This window comes from Falco punctatus (assembly GCF_963210335.1).
Source record: "Falco punctatus genome assembly, chromosome: 6".
In the NCBI taxonomy this organism is placed as follows: domain Eukaryota; kingdom Metazoa; phylum Chordata; class Aves; order Falconiformes; family Falconidae; genus Falco; species Falco punctatus.
The window spans coordinates 81787173-81808174 of NC_137585.1; the positions used below are offsets into that span (position 1 = coordinate 81787173).

General features: G+C 40.3%; 1 protein-coding gene across 1 annotated transcript in view; it reads left to right on the forward strand.

Moving 5' to 3' along the window:
- The window catches only part of KCND2 (potassium voltage-gated channel subfamily D member 2), a 290804-nt gene that overhangs the window by 256890 nt on the left and 12912 nt on the right, over window positions 1–21002 (forward strand). The window contains exons 3-4 of the mRNA XM_080393939.1: window positions 10409–10571; window positions 19511–19609. Of these exons, the coding sequence (XP_080250065.1) occupies window positions 10409–10571; window positions 19511–19609 (262 nt within the window). The remainder of the gene's footprint in view (window positions 1–10408; window positions 10572–19510; window positions 19610–21002) is intronic.

The window sequence follows — 21002 nt, forward strand, 5'->3', positions numbered from 1 at the left end:
GTGCCCAATAGCTGTCACAAAAAAAAAGGCATGGCTGTCCTTGCAAACTTCCACAGTGCTTTTCTAGTGTTAATGTGATTTACACTTGGAGCAGTTTGACCTGACGGCTAATATATACTCACGAGAAATTTAGGAATGGATTGGCAGATCGATGCTTTGTTTTGACTTTGCTGCTATTTAGCACAAGTATTGCAAGTAAAAGAAAAACTGTAGGAGAAATTAAGTACATGAAATTTTCAGCAATATTTCTGGGATGAACGCTGGACCCAGAATATACCTAATCACATCACTAGTAGGAAAATTCTGCCCTTCCCTCCACTGAAGCAAGGCGGAACATCAAAACATACCCCCAGGCTTCAGAAAGGTGCATTTAAAACCGAACTGAAATCTGTACTGTCCAGCTCAATCGTAATTTTAATCACAATGCTGAAAAATTTTACTTAACGGTGTGTTTCCAGAAGAATGCAGAAATGTGTGGCTTTGTAGTCCTCCACATGCTTCTGAAGGGTCTGGGGGAACAGAAAGAGTTCAAAACCAAGGCCAGATGGGGCAGATGGGTGATATTTAGTTGCTGCCTTTGCAATTTTTTTGCAGGAAGGATGTGTCAATCCCTAGTCCATCCTGCTGGGAGTCAATGGAGCCTGCAACTGGACTCTCATTACAGCCTTGATGCAGGCAATAAATCTCACATTGCTCTCGTTTACTATCTGTACTATGAATTCTTTATTCAGTCTTTACTAGGCACTGTGGCCAGACCTTCACTTGAAAGTATTGCTCATCTTTTCCCCCCTAACCTTTAATGTCAAGAGTCCCTGGAGATGGTGGTACTTTTGAAGGTGGAGCTTTTCATATCTTGATGTTCATGTTGCTTCCAGTTAATGTCCCAAGTAGAAACTGCTGGAAATCCTTTATACTCTATTGTATTTGTATCACATTTTTTAAAAATGCTGAGAACTTGGGATTGGTGTGCATTCATCCTGATTCCTATTTCTCCATTTTTCCATGATATATAAACCACTGTCTCTTAACTTTGTGTTTCTTTTTATCCCAGTTCTCTCAAGAAAGGATTTTCTGAAAGAACAAAATGGGGGGGAGGGGGGAATAAATAATAATAATAATAAAAAAACACCCTAAAAATTTGTATTCACAGGACAAACAAAGATTAATTTCTTTTAATCTAATTGTTGGTACAAATCTAGTAGTGCATTTTTTTTCTCTGGCTAGCACAGTTGCTGAGTGAGCCACGTCATTTCAAGAATTATTTTGTAAGGATTATGTCATGACAGTCACCAAAACCCCAATGCTCTGCTGGAAGCCTAACAGCTCCTTTTCTTTTGTCAGTGATAGAGATCTGGGAAGTAAGGCAAATTTTGCCAGCTCCCACCAATAAAGATTTGGACAGAGAAACAACAAGAGTGAAACATCGTGTATTAACATTGTGAATAATAATGGCTCACTGTCCAGGCTGGTAACAGAAAAATAAGATATTCTGAACTTCTCCATACCTTTTCTTTAAAAAATGTGTGTGTTCTGGTCTTGTGTTCTTGTAAGTAATATAAAAGAATTTGAGAAGATTCAGAAAAGGGTAAAAGGTAGGATCAAATATAGGGAGAAGATTCTGCATGAACAGAGTAGAACTTGTCAGGGTAGAAAAGAGATCAGGTAAACAGGTATGAAAACACAAGAAGCAGGAGGAGGGTGACTAGACATCACGCAGCAGCTGCTTTTTTTAGTACAAGGACCTGGTTGGGGGCATCATATAAAGCAAGGAACTGAAGCCAAAACAGTCAAAAGGTCACTGAGCAAGGAACTGCCAGTGTTGTGAATGCCAAAGATGTGCACAGATTTAATGGGGCAAAATAAAGCCCATGATCCACTAAGGATCATTAACTACAAAGAAATTACAGTTCTGGTACTTCTTGAGTTATTTTTAAGTGGTTGGAGGATAGAAAAGCATTCAAGGAAATGTGTATTTAGCTTGTTCTTTTTCCCTGTATGTTTCTTTGCTTCAGGTTAGATTTTGGAGACTGAATGCTAGGCTAGGTGAAGCTTTGGTCTGACCTATTTACTGGTACTTTTTTGTTCATTCCTAAGACTTGAAAGAGCTGGTCAGTTCCTCCTATACATGTGTTTGTGTGTTGGGCATATGCCCTGACAAAAGACCTATTGAAAAATTAGGTCCTTACTAAGTAAGTAATACAAGTCACTGTTTTTAAGAAGGAAAGACCTTAGAAATTTTTTTCTTAGGGAAATAAGTTAGAATTACAGGAGAAAAGATCAAATTGTTCCCACCCACCCACCCTCAAATTACTTTTGTCTTCACATAAAACAGAATGAAAAAAATGGTATGTCTACATCAGGCCCCAGAAAATGTGAAGTATCTGAGTGATAGAGGAAAAGAATATTCTTCCTGCAATCATTTGTACCATCTTATAAATTATAATCCAGCCAAGCATTTGTTCTTTGCTTATCACCACGGTATGCTGAAGACTTGAAATTCTGAAGTGATACAACAAAGTAATAAATGAATTTTATGTTAATTAGATACAGTATTCTTAGGACTAAAGATGATTTTAGAAAATGAAGACATGTTTACTTACCTCTGTCTCATTCTTCCAGATCTAGCCCAGGATCATTTCACATTCACATATAGCCACGTTTTAAAAATCAAATTAGCTCCTAAACAGCAAATTAGATACTTTTCAAATTGTAGATGTACAGGTTGAATCCTTAAGGCAACACAGTTGAAATGCTTATTTAGAAATTCCACTTAAACTTATTACTAGTAGCAATTTAAATTATCTGTTGTTGGATGTAATGTTGAAATAAATGACTAATTAGTGTCAACTTGCCAGCATTTAGTCACCAAGCAGCTTGGAAGCTCTAGGGAACAGATTTATAAAATTTACAGCACCCTCCTTAGACAAGGACACCATTTTGCAATTGTCAGATATAATTGGACATCTCTATAATATCGCTTTATGCATAACACTTTTTTTTCTGCTCTCAGAATGGACAGTTTCTATTCTACATTGATGATTGTTTTGGTTTTTTTAACTGCCCTCGAAGTAATTAACCAATATTTGCTCCTTTGCAGCGTACCTCCTTGGTTCTAGAGCTAGCCTTATTGTGAAGGGAGTTAATTGAGAACAGTTCATTCGCACATCCATGATAGCACAAAGACAGGGCTTAACCAGTCACTCCTCCTTTGTGGAGCACGTGGCAGTCCAGCTGATGAATTTTCTTGCTGACATACAGTCTTCCACCCACGGTACTAAACATAAAATCCCACTAAATATATGGCAGATCTCTCACCAGGTAAGCATCTCCCTCACGGAAGCTGGTGCTGGAAGCCTCAGTTCTGAGGCACTCCATAACGGGCCATGACATTACATCATGTTTTAAAAGCACCACAAATGGGTTTGGAGGCACCAGCCAGCACCTGCCGCAGCGTGCAGAGACCTTCAGCAGCGACTGTCACCGTCTCAGTGTCACCTCTCTGCTGAAGGGGGCTCGGGCACTGGTGGGGGCCACCCAGGGTGAGGGCACCTGCACTTGCCGCAGGAACTTGCTCCCATACAAAAGGTTGTGTGAAGCTCCTGTGGCCCACAAACTCTAAAAAAGGCTCGTTGTCACCTATGAGTGATAGTCAGTGCATTGTTAGAATGACCATGATTTGGGTAACTCTAGGAAAGGCAGCTGAAATTTTTGCATCAAGAACAGTTTTTCTTCTATGGTTCCTTTCTTATTCATAAAAAATATCTGATCCGTTCAGAAATATTCTCATTTTCCTAAAAAACAGACATGCTCATTTTTGCCTTTGAAATCTGGGAAAAAACAAAACAAAGCTCCACCTCCGTAGTATGTCTGTGTTACCGTAATGCAGCTGTTAGTCAGCTGAGCTGTAGCTCCAGTAACTTTTAAACGGCTCCCGTACAACATGAAACGCGCATCATACTTCTGTGATGCTTTACAGCAGCTCAGGGTAGCTGCTGTAAACATATCCTAACGTTATATCCTAAGCAGTCGGGATATTAGCTTTTCCTATGGACAGATGACCAAAAAAAGGGTCTATTATTATTTTTAATTTTATTTTATATAAAAATAAATTTATAAAATAAAATACTAAATAAAAATATAAATTATTTTTATGGTAAATGAAAACAGAAGGAATTTGGTTATCTGGATCTCTGTGCTGACCGCAAGATGCTGAGAGTTTTTTCTTGGGCAAGTTCTTTAACTTCTCCATGCTAAAGTTCTTTTTTTTTTTTTTTGGACCTCTAAGTACTAAACCCCACCTTTACAAATCTGTTTAAGCTTCTGGGATGAAAGCCCTGGTACACGCGCCTGAAAGCCTGGTGCAACAAAACAAATCCCTGAATTTTATTAGAAAATTTGTATTTCAGAAACTGCTGACTCAGCCAGGTGCAGGGGCAATAGTTTCACTGTCTGGCCCTGCAGGCTGGAAAGCCCAGGCAGCACTACCACTCTTAAGAAACAGATGTGTTTTCCATCATTCATGAGCAATCATTCTGGCCAGCACTTGGAGGAACATTGTGGACCCCAGAGGAGACCACGTCCATCACTACTGAGAAGAGAGGGCTACTGCAACAGAGGGCCCTTCACAGCAGTAAAAGCAGCTGGGAAGATTATTTGCAACTCCATGCAGAATCTCCCAAGGCTGGAATAAAATTTGGAATAATCTATGTAATGTTCCACGTCTCACACAAACTGCAATATCTTGTATTATTAGAAATTACTTTTCCAAAACCATTAGGCTATTTTAAGACCTAGGTAAGGGTGCAGATTCATCATGATTACTGTTAGTGTCAGAGAGGCTGGGAATTGCTTTTTTTGCCTTCTCCCCTGTGCCGGTACGTAAGTGCATGCCCAATTGGGTGGCTGGCTGCCTAAATGCATGGGCCGATGAGCAGCTGTATCATCTTCGCTGAGAGTCTCACCAGAGCAGCCCCTGGGGCTCTGCCTGCTGCTCCTGGAGGAGAGGCAAAGGCCATTAGCAGACACGGGAAGCAGGAAGGCAGATACATCATCATCCCACCCAGATGGGTAAAGCACCAACCCTGCCCAGGGCTAGCAAACAGCTGGAGGATGGGAGGCTAGACCTTGTCCTGGAAAGGCAGGGCACCATTCTGTTCATCAGCTCCAGTGCAAAAAGCTTGAACTCTGCCTGGATGACATGCTGAATCCACTGGGAAACGTGGATGGTCTCCCACACACATGAGAAAAATGTGCCATGCTGGCTTCTACAAAGATTGTTTAGTTTCCATTGATTTCATACTATTTTTATTGTTCTTCGATCACAAATTCCCCTGATTTTAAAATAAATATTACCAAGTTAATCTTAATGACTTCTCGTTTATTTTAGAACTCCATTATTTTCTGACATGTTTTACATGTTTGGAAACAAAGATGTTACTAGCTTCCCTTTTCAGCAAATAAGATGGGAGCAGGCAACAGACCTCAATCAATGTAGTATTTTTTTAAAGAATGTAAATTAATTCGAAAGAGGTGGGAGAGGGCACACGTATTTGTAACACGCATTTTAAAATGTTTTGCATTTGCATTTATTTTTAATGGCGTTTATGCCCTCTACTGTCAAAAAACGTTATTGCAGGTGTTTGGGTTTTCTAATACTGATAATATTTTTCCTTAACTGTATCTCTGCCAGTGTCAGCCTAAACTACTTGATCTTTGCAAAAATGCACACTCTTAATTTATTTCTACACTACATGTCCTACAGTTTCACAGTTTTTCTGTAGAGGTCACCCTGGGGGGTGGAGGTGGGGGGGGACGTTTCTATCCAAAGTAAGCTATTCCAAATGTGAATTTCTGATCTGTCAAACACACACACACAAATATTGCTAAACTACAACTTCTGTAATTAATTATTTTATCCTCCAAAATACACTTAACTTTTGCTTGGAAAAAAATTACTCCTGCATTCAAAGAAACAAACAGAAGTTAAATAAGCAGCATTGTCCTTCTCATTTGTTAAAATTATTAAATAAAATACCTTCTCTGCTGACATCAAGGAAAAACAGCAAAAAAAGTACTATTTGTTTCAATTATAATTCAGCCCTTTGACTTATGAAATATTCCAACTTAGAGACATCGAAAAACAGTCTTCGTTAGATTCAGGAATAAGATAAGTAGCCGATGATACCAAACATACAGCCTCTGTTGTCTGAGATTTCCTGAATTACGGGCATGCAACACCAGATATACCCCACTCATCAGTTAGACAAGCAGTATCACTTTGGCAGACGGATGTCCACAGGTAAGGTCTGACATGGCAATGTTGGGATTGCAGATTGGGCGTTTGTAAAGCCAAATACACTCAAGTTTCTCATGCTCCTACAACAGCTCAGCCTCTTGTGTGCAATTCCAGATGCATTTTGTGTCCCCAAATCTGTCATGCAAAGTGCTAAATCATGCCTGTGTTACTCAGATCAGCACTCTCAAAGATCCAATATTTGCAAAATGAAGGAATTCACTGGCTTGCTGCCTTGCCATGCAGTAAGGAGTCAAATATGCAAAAATGGTCTGTCACCTGTTGAATACAAACAACTGAGACAAACACTCATGCCTTTAAATCCATCCATCCCTGTACGATGTCACTTACTGAACAGATACTTACGGACTGCAAGCAATAGCACACATCTGACCTGTCTGGACAACATCTAGTGAAACCTAGGCATTAGTTTGATCATGTAGTTTCTGTCTTGTTATTTGATAAAACTTGATTGACATATCTAGTTTTCCATAGCCTTTTCTCTTCCCTTTCTGGCTAATGAAGTAGAATGCACCTGATTGATAACAAGGATCAGTATGGCATCTCTTTTTCTTCACTCATCCAGAGCAATACAATACTGGGACGACACTTTTGACGTTGCAAAATTAGACTGTCAGTACAAATCATAAATGCCTAAAGACTGACTTGAGCTTTGGCCACAGTAATAGATATATGTGGAACAGACCATATACAAAGCTATGAACAGACTGCAACTAGGGAAAAAAAGCCCATAAAGGAGAATTCGTTTGTAGCGCCAGTCTGAAGAGCAATGAGACAAGTAGGGTAGCACTAGATAAAACCTTGAAATAGTTCCCTTTTGAAAAGTGACTCTGTGAAAATTGCTTAATAAGATTCTGTATTTGTTGTGTCTCCAGGACTGAAGAAATCAGATTTTCTGCAGAATTTAGAATTTGTTTTAGAGATCAAGTATAATTTTTCCACTATGAAACACAAGCACTGCAAAGCTACTCTGCCATCTGAAAATGGAGTTTTGTTCCTTTTTAGCTTAGACTTCCCAAGGAATAAAGCAATTGCAGGTGAGGTAAAGGAAGAAATTTTCCCTTCATTTTGTGTCAGTTACTTCCATTGATGGCGTTCAGTGATATATGAGGTATAACTAAAGGTAATATTTAATCCAGCAGGAAGAACTCCATTAACATTTCTAGTCATGCCTACACTAGACTAAAATCTGTGTCGCTGTCCCAAAGGAGAGCAACACCAACCAGGGTAGATGTAGTAAAAATTCCATTTTGTCACAAAAATGAGCAAATATGTTTCATACCCTGTGCAGGAAGGCTGTTTTCTTGGCATTCATTTTTTCTGGCCATAATTTTATTTAAACATCTCCAAGACAGTGTTTATCAACAGGCAAAAAACTAATTATGTAAGAGCTATTGATGATGTGAAAGATATGATTAGCACTAAACTATGGACAAGCAACATTACCTTTGGAAAATGTCAGCATATTACAACTTATTCCAGCCAAAATAGAAAAATAATCAAAAGCAAGTTATTTTAAAATAAGCAGTATATCCATCTGCCTGTCATTTTGCCTAGAGGATAAGAAAAACATTGTGAAATTCCTTCATGTATCAAACAAACCTATTTTTTTTTTATTTTGCTCTATAAACACTGAAATACTGTGAAAAGGCATCTCCTTATGTCAGTAGGTAGGTCCACACATAAATACTGAAATGTTACAGATGAATCAGCTAATAGTTCCTGTCACCACTCCTAAAACATCAGTCTGCACTTGATTCACATAATTATAGTGTCACATTATCAACAGGATGAACTACATCCCTGAGCAACTTCAAATCAAATTAATTAGAGCCGGCAATGCCTTCTGTCCATTGCAGCCACCAGTGACAATGCGAGCTTATAAAAGTTCAGCAATTTACCATTTAAGTGATAGACATCTAAATATAGGTTTAGGAATCTAATTTAAGAGATCTGTTCCAGCAGTACTGGCCATGAGTAAATTTTGCATTCCAAGATCTGGTTGTGTCAGGTGTGTGTAAATATGTACTGCCTTTCAGATACCTTTCTGTTGATATACTTCGATTCAATTTAAGAAAACGCTTGGATTGTATCTAGAAGAATGAAGTAAAACCGTAACAAATACTGTAAACTGGCAATGATTATCGGTGATTTGATTCTAGGACTTGTCCCCTAAGCTCACCACCCTGGCCCCATGCCCACTGCTCTCTTCACGGCTCTGCTTAAAAAAAACTGGGGTTAGTTAGGTGTCGAGGATCTCATTTGTCAAAGAGACCTTGAAAGGTCGTTTATCCACTTCCCTGCCCAAAGGAAAGAACAGCTGGGCATGCATCACTCCTGACAGCTGATAGTCAGCTCTGCCTTTAGGAAGATAAGCACCAAAAATGTCTATGTTGCGAGGTGCAAATGATGTGAAGGAAAACATGACTCTCCGGTAATTAAGACCAGTGATAAATATAAATCAGAAGGTGGATTCTATTACGTTATGTATTGTTATTCCACCCTGCGTGTCACAAAATCACAAACCAATAGCATTCAAATTCTGAGCAGGTGGAAGCGTTTACTGGTAGAAATATTTATGTAATTTTCCTGTGAATATTTTACACTTGGGCATACTTTGAAAAGCAACTAAACATTTATTTTACACAACATAATCTCTTTCAATAGTCTAAGACTTGGTCATCTATATTATATCTGCCCAGATGACAACTTATTTGAGTATTTACATTAAATACCTCCTTATCTTACAAAATGCAAACCATTAATCTTCACCTGCAAGGCGATACATAATCTCCTTTTGACATATGCTGAGCTCTCATTGCTAGAAGGTGTTCTCAACCCCCACATAGATTCTCCATCATCTGATATCCCCATCCCTTTACTTCCTCCTTCTTGTGATTAGGTGCACAATTTGGACCGTGTGACTTGAAGACTCCAACTTCTCTATTATTTTTCCAGTTCTTGCTGAACAGACATGTTTTGTTTTCCAGATAGCATTTTCCAAACACTGTCCCTCCTACAGTTTTATTTCTTACCTTCTCTTGTGTTAACAGTTTATAAATCCCTTGTAATAGGGAATGTGCTATCTCCCTGCTCACAAGCATACTTAATTCACATGCTATGATCAGTTTTAATAATAACTTAAAATCCAATGAAATTAAAAAAGCGAATGGCACTTGAAAATAATTTATCTCTTTATTACACTCTGTAGTATGTAATTACATACTTGTCCTATAGAATATGGCACTCTACAGAGCGCGAAGAGACTGTATCTCTTAATAAACTGTCGCTGGAGTGCCTCTACATACTTCAGTAGCACTATGTTGGACAAAACAATGTCCAACATCATGAAGAAAGGTGGTAGCCCTAGTAATTCTGAGCACTGACAGCATTTGCAGTTAGAATTTGTTTAGTTTTTTGCATGTGCCTGGAGATTTTCATGTTTTCTGTCAGCTAGACTATAGCAAGGACCTCTGGAGGTCAGCTTGTCCAGCCTCCCACTCAAAGGCGGCATATCAACAACAATAGGTTAGGTCAGCCGTGGGTTTTTCTAGCCCAGTGTTGAAAATCTCCAAGGTCAGAAAGTCCACGATCCCTTCCAAAAAACGTGCTACCCTCCTAAATTAAAATACTGTATCAACTTAAATGAGGCAACATTATTCAGCTTGACATCTAACTTACTAAGTGGTCTCCCTAGGATCTTGCTGACGGAAAATGAGGAGTTCTTTCGACAGGCAAACAGAGTAAGGACTTAACTTCAACACTGATTTCTTCCACCACCACCACCACCACCACGCCCCCTTAGCAAGGTCACTCTCTCTCCACTGCAACAGAGGCAGCCTGGGAACACTACACCAGGTAGAACATAGACACCCACAGTCTGATGTACAGGATACTCAACATTAGCTTCAAATTAAATTTATATACACAACACTGGGCATGCTGTATACGTATGCAGATGTGTATAAAGTATTGTTCATTTGCAGGAAATGTTATTTGCAAGAGAAGTAAAATCTATTGTGTAATTAATTCATCTTGCAATTCAATACAGAAGAAAATTTGTCTTTACTAAGCCTGTTGCTTTCTTTAACTCAGATACGGTGACATGGTGCCGAAGACAATAGCTGGAAAGATTTTTGGTTCAATATGCTCTCTGAGCGGGGTCTTGGTCATCGCTCTGCCAGTTCCTGTAATTGTCTCCAACTTCAGCCGTATCTACCACCAGAATCAACGAGCAGACAAGCGCAGGGCACAAAAGGTGAGCTTCTAATTTTTCCCCCTTTTGTTGTTGAGCGATAGATGAAATATAACTTTTTATATGCTGTGCACCCTCGAAGTGAGTATTTCCTAACAAAAGGGCTACTACATGTGTGTGCTACATGCCTAGACCATGTCCTAGATGCAAATACTGTGCTATTTTTAGTGGGAAAAAAAACCTCAAAACCTGTCTATTTATCTTTTCTGTCAAAATGTATAGATCCATTATCGTGGTAATTCATCCTGCTTGTTAAACTAGATTTAGTATTTTCAGTCAATAGCTGCAGTCACACCCACTGAAGATTCTTCAGTGTTTTTCAGGCAGACTTTCTTTCCACCAGAGTCTTCTGAGAAAAAAAAAAAAAAAAAAAAAGAAAAAAAAACCAAAAACCAAAAAAACCCAAACAAATAAAAACCTAATAGTGATTTCTAACGTCTATTCTAACAGGCTGCTTCACTAATCTATGTGTTTAATTCCCAGGTCAGTGCCTGGGGAATCTGATTATTGGGGAACTTGTCTCCTCAGCTCTAGTTCTCTTAAAAGGCTTCAGAAAAAGAGCTTAATCAGGAGAAAAGAAAAGAAAAGTCTGTTTTTCCAGCTTCCCTGATTTGCTGAATCTCTCATTAAAATATCAGCTAGCTCTATAACAAGACAGTTTCCCTCCCTGACCCGTGTGGGCAAGGTCAGGAGCCAGGAAGAGCTATTTACCAGGAGAGATGCAGCCCAAGCCTGGGCAGTCACCTCCATCTCCACATCATTGCCAACATACTGGTCCCAATACACCTCACCCAACCCCATAATGTTAAGCAGCTCAGAGAGCCTCCATGGGCGCATGAAGCTCTGATAAGATAGCTGAGACACATTACCATCTGCTCCTCTGCTGATGGCAGTCGGAAGGCTCTGGATGCAACACAAGTTGCAAGATTGCCCAGCCTAAGGTGTCACCACTTGGGCTTTTTTGTTGTCCCATGGCCTCTTTTCAGAGGTCCTGAGTCTCCAGTGACCCTGGGAGAGTGGGGTTGTCGCCTGCAGCAGTGTGCAGGCAGGCCATGGCTGGTGACCACATACATAGACCAGGCTCCACCTGCTTCAGAGACGACAGCACCAGGGCTGAAGCTACAAAATGTGTGTTTCTTTCTGGCCACCTTTTCAACTGATTTCTTCACAAAAAGGAAGTGAAGGAAATGTACACGCTGATACCATTCCCTGAATATCTTAAAATCAGGAGAAACAAAGGTACATGGCCAAGAAAGTCAGTCATAGGCCCAGGCTGAAGATGTTGCACCCTTTAATGGCCACATCTTGGAAGAACGCTGTCAGATGAGGAAAATGGCCATGAAAGAAACCAGGCATATCACAGAGATGCCATACCTTTCTAGAAACCCAATTTCAAATGTAGGCTGCCTCAGTGATCCAGGTACCATACCTTGCCTAGCTACTAATTCCACCCACCCTTCCGCATGCCGGGTTGTCCCCCGCACCAGCTCCAGCTGCGCATTCCCCGCTCCCACATCGCTGCCGCTTCTGTTTGTGTAATGGCAGCAGGCAGTGAAAGAACAGTATGTATCAGCCAGAGCACAGTGCTTCATTACTGTGCCTCTGAGCATCGCACCAGTCATGGGTAACAGATCTGCTTTATCCCAGCAATAAATGCACCTGTTCTGAGCTTTCATAATAACTGCAGACACAACCAGCCTCACTTCAGATAGAAACCGTCTCCTGCTGTATGTCATGAAAGAGAATTTTCTATGCCTGTTTTACACTTGCCAGTGAAAAGAGATGGACACTAGAAAATACCTTGCAAAAATTACGTTGGCAGACTGGCTGCTATTCCCCATAATCTCTTTCTGAATAGAAGAATTAATAACTGCTCGAGTTAATAACTGACTTTTTCTCCTTGCAAAACAGTGAGCTCATTGTATGTTTCAAGCAGGAATACGAAGCGATGAATGGCAATCGTGCCAAGTGTCTTTCCCTCTGCTCCCCAGAACAATGCCAAGAGTAAGGATGAGATTTTCTCTGACCATGTTTATGCCCTTCTTGCTTTGGAGAAAATGGCTTTGAGGTCTGATTAACTTAGCACTGGATGTGTGTCTCATTGATATCTCCTATTGCAAAGCTAATCTCTCTCATCCCAAAATGACTGAGATGTTGAACTGAACCTTACTGTGATGGACTGAAAAAAAATCAACAAAAAGCACTTCTTGGGTACTGTATAGTCCACATCTAGCAATATTTAGCTATGAAGTATATCCTTGCATTTCACAGGAGGGTTCTACTTGTATAGATTTTTTTTATTCCTATATAGAAATACAATTGTATAGGAATATTCACGCAAAAAGTCCCATTATTGAAGTTTGAAATTCCTTCTTCATTCAATACAATGGAAGCTTTACACAGTTTTCTAAAATAAATGATTCCCTAGGCACCAACTTTATTTCTGTTATCTAAGGCTGAAGAACATAAGCTTGAAAGAAGGTGCTGTTTCATGGAGCACAGCATGAACCCATGCAGGTGATGGTACCTCCTGCTGGCTGCAACAGCTTCCATCTGATTGAGAGTGTTGTGTATTTGAGTTGTGCAACTTACTTTATCAATATCTCATACAGAAGTTTAATCAAGGTAGCCTTCAGAAATGGCAAAACATTTGGGCTGGAAGGAAACTCCAGAGAAAGTTCTCTGTTGAAAAGCTGCAATCTACTCACAGGTGCACTGGCAATTTTCAGCAGATTTTTTTTTTCACTTATATTAGCTTTGTTCAAGAATGATGTGGTCCTCGGTATACACATTTACTGAGTTCTGCACAGTCATGCAACATTAGACAATTCCATTTGTTTCTTTTTGGCAAAAAGATGCTGCACATTAATGCTCAGGAGAAGATGGAAGAGAGAAATTTATTTATATACCATTTCATTTTGAACATGTTTTAAAGGAAGCTCCTGCATCCAGCCATGGAAATATACTGTTGTAACTACCTCAGAATCCCACTTTGTAATGTAGCCAGTGCATCAACAGGAGGGTCCAGCTTCCTAATGCACTATCAGGAGCTTGTTGACAATCAATATAAACAAAACCCAAAAGAGATGAAAATAAAAATAAAGAAAAATCATCCGTGCTTATCAGAACATTTTCTTCTATCAGATAATAAGGTCCAAGGATCTGACCTGTCCTGACAAATAAAGAATCCAAACTAGATACTGGAATTCAGGGCTGAAATAATTGTGCCCTGTAGTCTTTCTATGCCTTTTCCTCAAGCAGATTTATCACTACTGAGACAGTTTTGAAGAATCCTATTTTTGGAGTTTTTCTCAGCTAGAGACAACTTCACGATGCCAAATTATTTTCATTGCCTATCAGTGCCTTCAGGTGGCAAACTTAATGACAGATGTGTTGTGACAATTCCATGTATAAAGGAAAGGAAAGGAAAGGGGTGGAAAGGATAAAGGTAAGGATGGAAAAGGAAAAAGAAAGGTTTAGGTAAGCTTGGATACGGTTTGCTGTCCTGTAATTGATAGGTATCAAGGGTTAAGATATGGCTAGACTCCCACAGTGTCATATTCACTGGGATGCCTACCAGCACAGGGCAGGGGAAGAAGGAGGCATAGCAGCTCCCTTGGAACAGGTGTCTGGCCACTCAATGGCAGCCTGGCTGAAAGCTCCATCCCAGCATACTGCAGCAGCTCTTACGATGACAATGTCCTCCTTGCCCTGAATGAAGCATTTCTTGCTAGATGCCTTCCCCGTTTTCCATACATCTATAGTTCTGCACCTTTTGAAGGCAAGAGCCTTGTATCATCTCAGCCAGCAAGTCCTAAGTGCAGATTCATCTGTCCATTATTGTTCATTACCTGACAACTGAAGAAGCCTTAATAGTAGTTGTCCAGGCACTTTCTCCCTAGGCTGACTCTGCACGGTGCCTCAACAGAACACCCAAACAACCATCATCAGCTCCAAACCTTGACTTAATACCTAAAATTCAACCTGAATCTTTCATCTGAGTGTGGTCTTCTACGTTCACATCGCAAAATATATCCTGAAGATTGGCTTGGTTTTATTATTTATTGATTTTACATGATGTGTTTATCTTTCCAATTATGAATAATTAGTTACTAGATAAATATAAATAGCTCTAGGATAAACTGCAACAACTGCTTAACAGCACCTGGCAATCTAGAGCTAAGCGTTTGCAGTACGGAACCCTGCTTGCCATTATGACTTTTTAAATGAGATAGGCTATTAATCTCAGTGGGGTTGCAGAGACATAACTAACAGAATAACTTATCCAAGATTTTTTAAATTAGCACAAAAACATGTAAAACCTGTGTTTACTGAACAATAATTTGAATAGATTGTTAAAGCAAGTCACAACTCAACAAATACATGAAACTTATTTAATTCCATATCCATTAGCATACAAAGCAAACAGCATTTTCGTCTCCACTACACGCTGACATCCCATAAATTATTGTCGGCTAATCTAAAGTCAATTATTTGCAATTACTGAAAATCAGAAAATCAGAGCATGAAATGTGGGCTTGACTTTTCACTTGAAAACAAACATGCAAGATGAATTTACAAAAGGCCTGATATAAAAAATAATGTGGTTGATTTTGGGACAATTTTGGCCATTGCTCTAGGAGCCACAGTGTTGTGATTTAACCCCAGCTGCTCGCTCGCTCACTCCTCCCCAGTGGGGGGTGGGGGGGAATCAGGAGGGTGAAAGTGCAAAAATTGGTGGGTGGGGATAAAGGTAGTTCAATAATTTTGTTAAGGAGTAGAAAAAAACAACACAGAGATGGGGAGGAAACAAACCCAAGAAGAAAAATTATGCAAAAGAAAAAAAAATTGCTCACTACCAACCAACCAACACACAGCCTGCCCCAGGGTAAGGGCAGCTCCTGCCGACCTCCTGCCAGTTTCCTTGCTGAACATGTCACGAGATGGTACGGAATATCCCTCTGGTCAGGTAGGGGCAGCTGTCCTGGCTGTGTCCCTCCCCGTTTCTTTTGCACCCCCAGCCTCCTTGGCAGGACAGCCTGAGGAGCAGAAAAGGCCTTGATGCCGTGCAGGCGCCACTCAGCAGTAACTAAAACATCCCCATGTTATCAACACTGTTTTCAGCACAAATCCAGAACATAGCTCCATACCAGTTACTATGAAAATAATTAACTCTTGTCCCAACCAAAGCCAGCACACAAAGAATGACTGTGAAGGAACTCTTATTAATTGTACAATATCAATAAAAAAAATAATAAACAAAAGGCAAGCAATTAGTAATTCTTGAGTTTTGATAGTAAGATAGTTATGTAGTCTGGAGAGCAGCAGAAGAGAGACAACAGGGGCTAAGTAGTAAATTACCCAGGCTACCTAGGCTCCTTGCATAGCAAACTGGAGAGAAGCTCTTGCCACAAATGATTCCCAGTACTGCAGTAAGCCCTGCCCTAAAAGTGTTCCTGATAAAATCTCTTTCTTAAAACAGCTGGACTGCTGAGGGCAACTTGAGTGTTAAAAACTGGATGTTACAAATACCCTGCAGCGTTACATTGAGCACTATTTAAAACCTTGTGAAAATATATGTTTATATTTCTAAAACTGACAGAGATAGCGGTTGTTGAATAACAGTGAAATCCCTTTGTAAGGTTTCTCTAAATGCAGCCATATAAAAAGATCTACCTCTGTTGTAAAATTTGAAGCTAGGAAAAAAAATAAAAAGCGATGCATTCAAAAGAGGAGTTCAATACAAATACAAGGGGTGCGGTAAGAATTAGAGCAGGTCATCAGTTTCTTCAGGAAGTTTCACACAGGATGATTACGGTGACATTTCATCAGAATAAGTAAAAGAACTGCATTTCAGCTACATGGGTTTTGTCCTAGGCAACATAAAAGTTACTAAAATCAGAGTTTCACATTCAATGGCTAAAAGGGAAAACCTCACAGCAAAGAAGGTAATCTACTGCAGGAGAACTTTCTTTTTTTGCTAGGTATTCCATGAAAGGGGAGAGTTAGGAAAGGCTTTGCAGTGGTTGAAAGGGGCAGTTATCACTCCTGTTCTGCTGTGCATGGCAGAAAATGATGTTCACAGACTAAAGAAAAGTGCAGTTCTGTAATCACAGTTTTCCTGATGTCATCCCATCATTCTGGTGTCTTTCATGGGAATTCATTCCCCAGCACACAGCCCTAAAAATCCTGTGGCTGACATGACCTTGTAATGATTACCTTGATAGGAAATGTGAGGAGTTACTAGACTACTCACGCTACAGGCTCTGGTATAAATCAGGCAGAAGCACTGAAAAGAAATCTTACCACTTTAACAGATTTGTAAACACCTCCAGTTTCAGGAGTATTTTCTGTAAGCTGAAGTATAAGCATGGAAACCACAATATCTGGTTCCTGTCTTGGTAATAGATTTATTGTCTTCTCTTTGGTAAATGATGTAAATTCAGGCCATCTGAATGAGTCTCAGCTAGAAAGATGTAAGCTATTACTTTCCACCTCACGATAGCTTTCTAAGACACAATAAATTCATATTTGCAAAGCTATTTCAAATTTTCACATGGAAAGTACAACCTTCGTATTATATGTGTTGTAGCACATTGATATATTAAGATAGTCTGATGAACTGTTATATTTTTTATTTTTATTGAATGGTGCTGCACCATGATTATTGCTACAATCACTGAAAGAGAAAATGAATATGCATGCTAAAAGGAAAAGCATAACTAATGTATGTAAAACGTTTGTTCATTAAATCTAATGAATCTCCTTGTATAAAGAGCACACTTAAAAGTACTGCAGCTTAAACATTTGTGACTGAAATCACTTATTTATTAGACTCCATGTTGCATCCTGCAAAGGCATGTCTAAAGCATCTTGCACTCCTAAGGCTAAACAGTCATGCTAGGAGAGACCTTTAATATATTTATGAACATAACCCAGTGCACATGTCCCAGCCCATGACTTTTCTGCAGTGCAGGTAAAACTCTTCCCTCATCCTTCAGCCTGTCGTGCTGGTGTCGCATCTCAAGAGCTCCACCTTGAAAATAACTGTGTTCCGCCTGCCGAGGGGATTTTTAATCTCTAGCCCTGAGGACTCAGACCTAAACTGGTAGCACTGGATGTGCCATCAAGGAGCCCATGTGAGCCTGAAGAGTGGGAACTGTTAACTGTTCCCCACACTGGTTGGCTCCTGGGAACCCCGGGCCAGCCTGGGGCATTGCCCTCGGATGGCTTGCTGCAGCATGCTGGGCTGCCCAGGGCTGGTCAGCCCTGGTGCTCAGCATAAAAGCCCTAACTGGAAAATTACCCCCAGTCCAGCTTCTGGGGACCTGCTCAGGGTGATAGAGCGAGGAGCTGCAGGTGTCCTCTCAGGGCTCACCTGTGAAGAAGCACCATGCAGGTGACTGGGGCGCTTCACTTCTTACCACTAGAATAACATGCATTAACTGCATTGCTGGAAAGCCTGTGTGCACCAAGCAAGGTGACACACCAACGTGTTATTCTAAAACAGCCGACGTGTCACAAAATCAGGCAACAGCCTCTCACGTGAGCTTTTTGTCTCCGTGATGTGCAAATGCACAGCATTATCTTATTTTCTTTCAGAACAATTAAAAGATAATAAATACATGACATACAACATAAGCCATAAGCTAGCCATGTTTGCTGTTAGCTGTCACAAATTTCTTGCCTCGCTGTTCAGAAGATCTGTGAGTTTGAGGCAAAGAGGCATGGTGTTGAGCCATTCCTCATAGTCACTTAATTATTCATCGCGCCAGAGAGATCTGGCTGCTGCAGTGACCAGGCTGCTTCCGTCTGTAAGTGTTCAGGGATTCACAGTCATTTCATGCTGGCATTTAATGCCACAGAAATTGGGGGAAGGGGGGTAAATGCTACCTCTATTTTCTGGAAATATCACCTGAGTAATTATCAGATATGAAAATCCCTATTAATATATCAAAGGCAGTTTTTCAAGTTCTTCACTGTATCTCCTTCTGTGATTCAGCAGCCATTCAACTCCAGATGCTGCTCAGCATTTGGCTTTCAGAATCAGAAACCTAACCACGAAGATAAACCCAAACTTCCTCTTACAATCAGCAACAAAAATCAGAGAACCAGGACGCTATCCTAGAAATCCCATAAAAGCTTTTGTTTTCCATATGATTGGTTGAGAGTCTTTTCTTCTCTCTTTCCCCTAATGTTGGCTTTTAACTGTTGTACAAGTCAATGGATGCAGTGTCCTTCTCTCATGAGCCACCTTCTACTCTGGAATGAATGTCACCTTCACAAGGCATGAAGCTCACCTGAAAAAACTCAAATCTCTCTCAGCAATTTGATGCCTGCAGTCTCTGAAAAATCAGGTTATGAACAGATTATGACCAATGATGACAAGTATTAAGTCTGATTATATGAACAGGCATGGCTTTTAAAAGGCCGGGCAAGCATTCAGGAACCTTCCTGGGACACAGCATAAAAAGCAGTACCACATTCTGCTATTTTAAAAACCCAGAAGGCTCTGAGAAACCAGCTCACTGTAGTTGCAATATTATATTTTTTCTGAACCATTTATTCCCCTTTAAAGAGATTTTCACTGCAGTAGCAGCTGAGATGGATGCCCGTGTTCCTGACCCAAAAGGCATAAAGAGTGGCACAGTTGTAGCAATGCAGAAAAAAAGTAGGCACTTACATCCCAATCTGTCTAATCGCTTCTCCAAAATCGTTGTTCTTATTAGCTGATGCATGCAAACAAATAAAAACTTCTGTTATTTGCATTTTAAATGGGAAGACACTCATGATTTGCTCCACCTGGAGGACGGATGCAGTGCAGCCTTTCAGTCGTTACAATATTGGTATTCATAAGCAGCTGATTCCAATTAGCAGTTTTAGATAAACAGAATAATGGGTATGCGTACAAGTGACACTCTCCTTTTTGTCTGTTTACACAGAAAGCCAGACTTGCTCGAATTCGTGCAGCAAAGAGTGGGAGTGCTAATGCCTACATGCAGAGCAAACGAAATGGCTTACTGAGTAACCAGCTGCAGCAGGTAAGGTTTTTATATCCTCCACCTCCAGAGTAACAGCTTAATGACAGCCCAGCAGTAGCTTATTCTGTTTATCACCAGGGCCAGTCAGCTTGGGTCTTTAGGCAACGTTACCTTTGGAGGTAGATTAAGGAAGGATGAATTGGACAATTGCTATCATTAAAGGAAGCTTGTGAGAGTCGATGAGAGGGTATTAAAAGATGAGGGAAATAGATAGAAACGCTGGATTCAAACGCAGCCCACAGTTTTAGAGCCTGATCCTGTAGAAGACCTCATTAAGAAATTACAAAGCATTTGCCTCATAGGAGGTAAGTCAAATTTATCTTATTTGGCTTTAGACAGGTAAAACATGGGTGACAAACCGAAGCTTCATTGTCAGCAAGGGAAAGAAATGATTTTTGGATACCATTTGCGCAGAAGGGTGTTGCAGAGTGAACAACATGCCCTGGAAGCACCTACTTTGCTCTAAGGAGAATTTTGATGATTACCTCAAGGGCACTGAAATCTGACGTTGCCTGAAGCTAATTCCCCCTCTTACCCCTGCCGAGGAAGCCAGGACCAGTGGCAGGAGCCCCAGGCAGCGGCTGGGACTGGGATCCCAGTGATCCACAGGCCAGAGGCAGCCCCTTGGCTGCTCTGAGCTGTACCCAGCTGAGACAGACTGAACAGACAGTGTTTTTTAATCCCTGCCATTTTCTGGCATTTAGGCAATTCCCTGAGGCATACAGGCAGGCTTTCATTCCTCTATGCCCTTTCTGTTCAATACATGTTGAAAAGCTGAAGGCTTTAACCTATAGCCAGAAGAGGAGGAAGTAGCTGTCTGTCTGTCTGGTCTAGCACAAAAGATGAGCAGTCAGAGCCCTCGTTTCCTCTTCTGCTTGAAAGAACTCAGATCTTTGAAATAAAAAGACACCAAATAGCTTAATTGCCATTCAGATTTCAAATATCCCAAAGTTGAATTGTAATCTTTCCTATTATCCCGCTTCCTCCCCTATTCAGTTTTTTGCTTTCTAGTGAATAATTATGAAAGCAATTAATAAACAGTGGATGCTTTCTACTTAGTCCTTCATTCTGTGTCGGTAACATCTGCTACGCTCTTTCCAAACGCAGCAGACTGGGATCACTGACATGAATTTTTGTGAAAGCAGCAATACCACAAATTCTTTAGTGCTATGAAATGATCCCAGGAGGACTGCTATGTTTAATTTCCTTCAAATGAGGCACATTCCCAGGAAAAAAAAAAATATTTTGCTGTCACTTAAATTTATGATAATTTTAAGCATGCGTTGATCCAACACTTAAAGCTTACATGTTGATTGCACTTGTAAATTGTACTATTCCATTTGCATAAAAGACCTAAGATGGAAACATTTAAAAGGAGGTGCAAGGAAAGGAA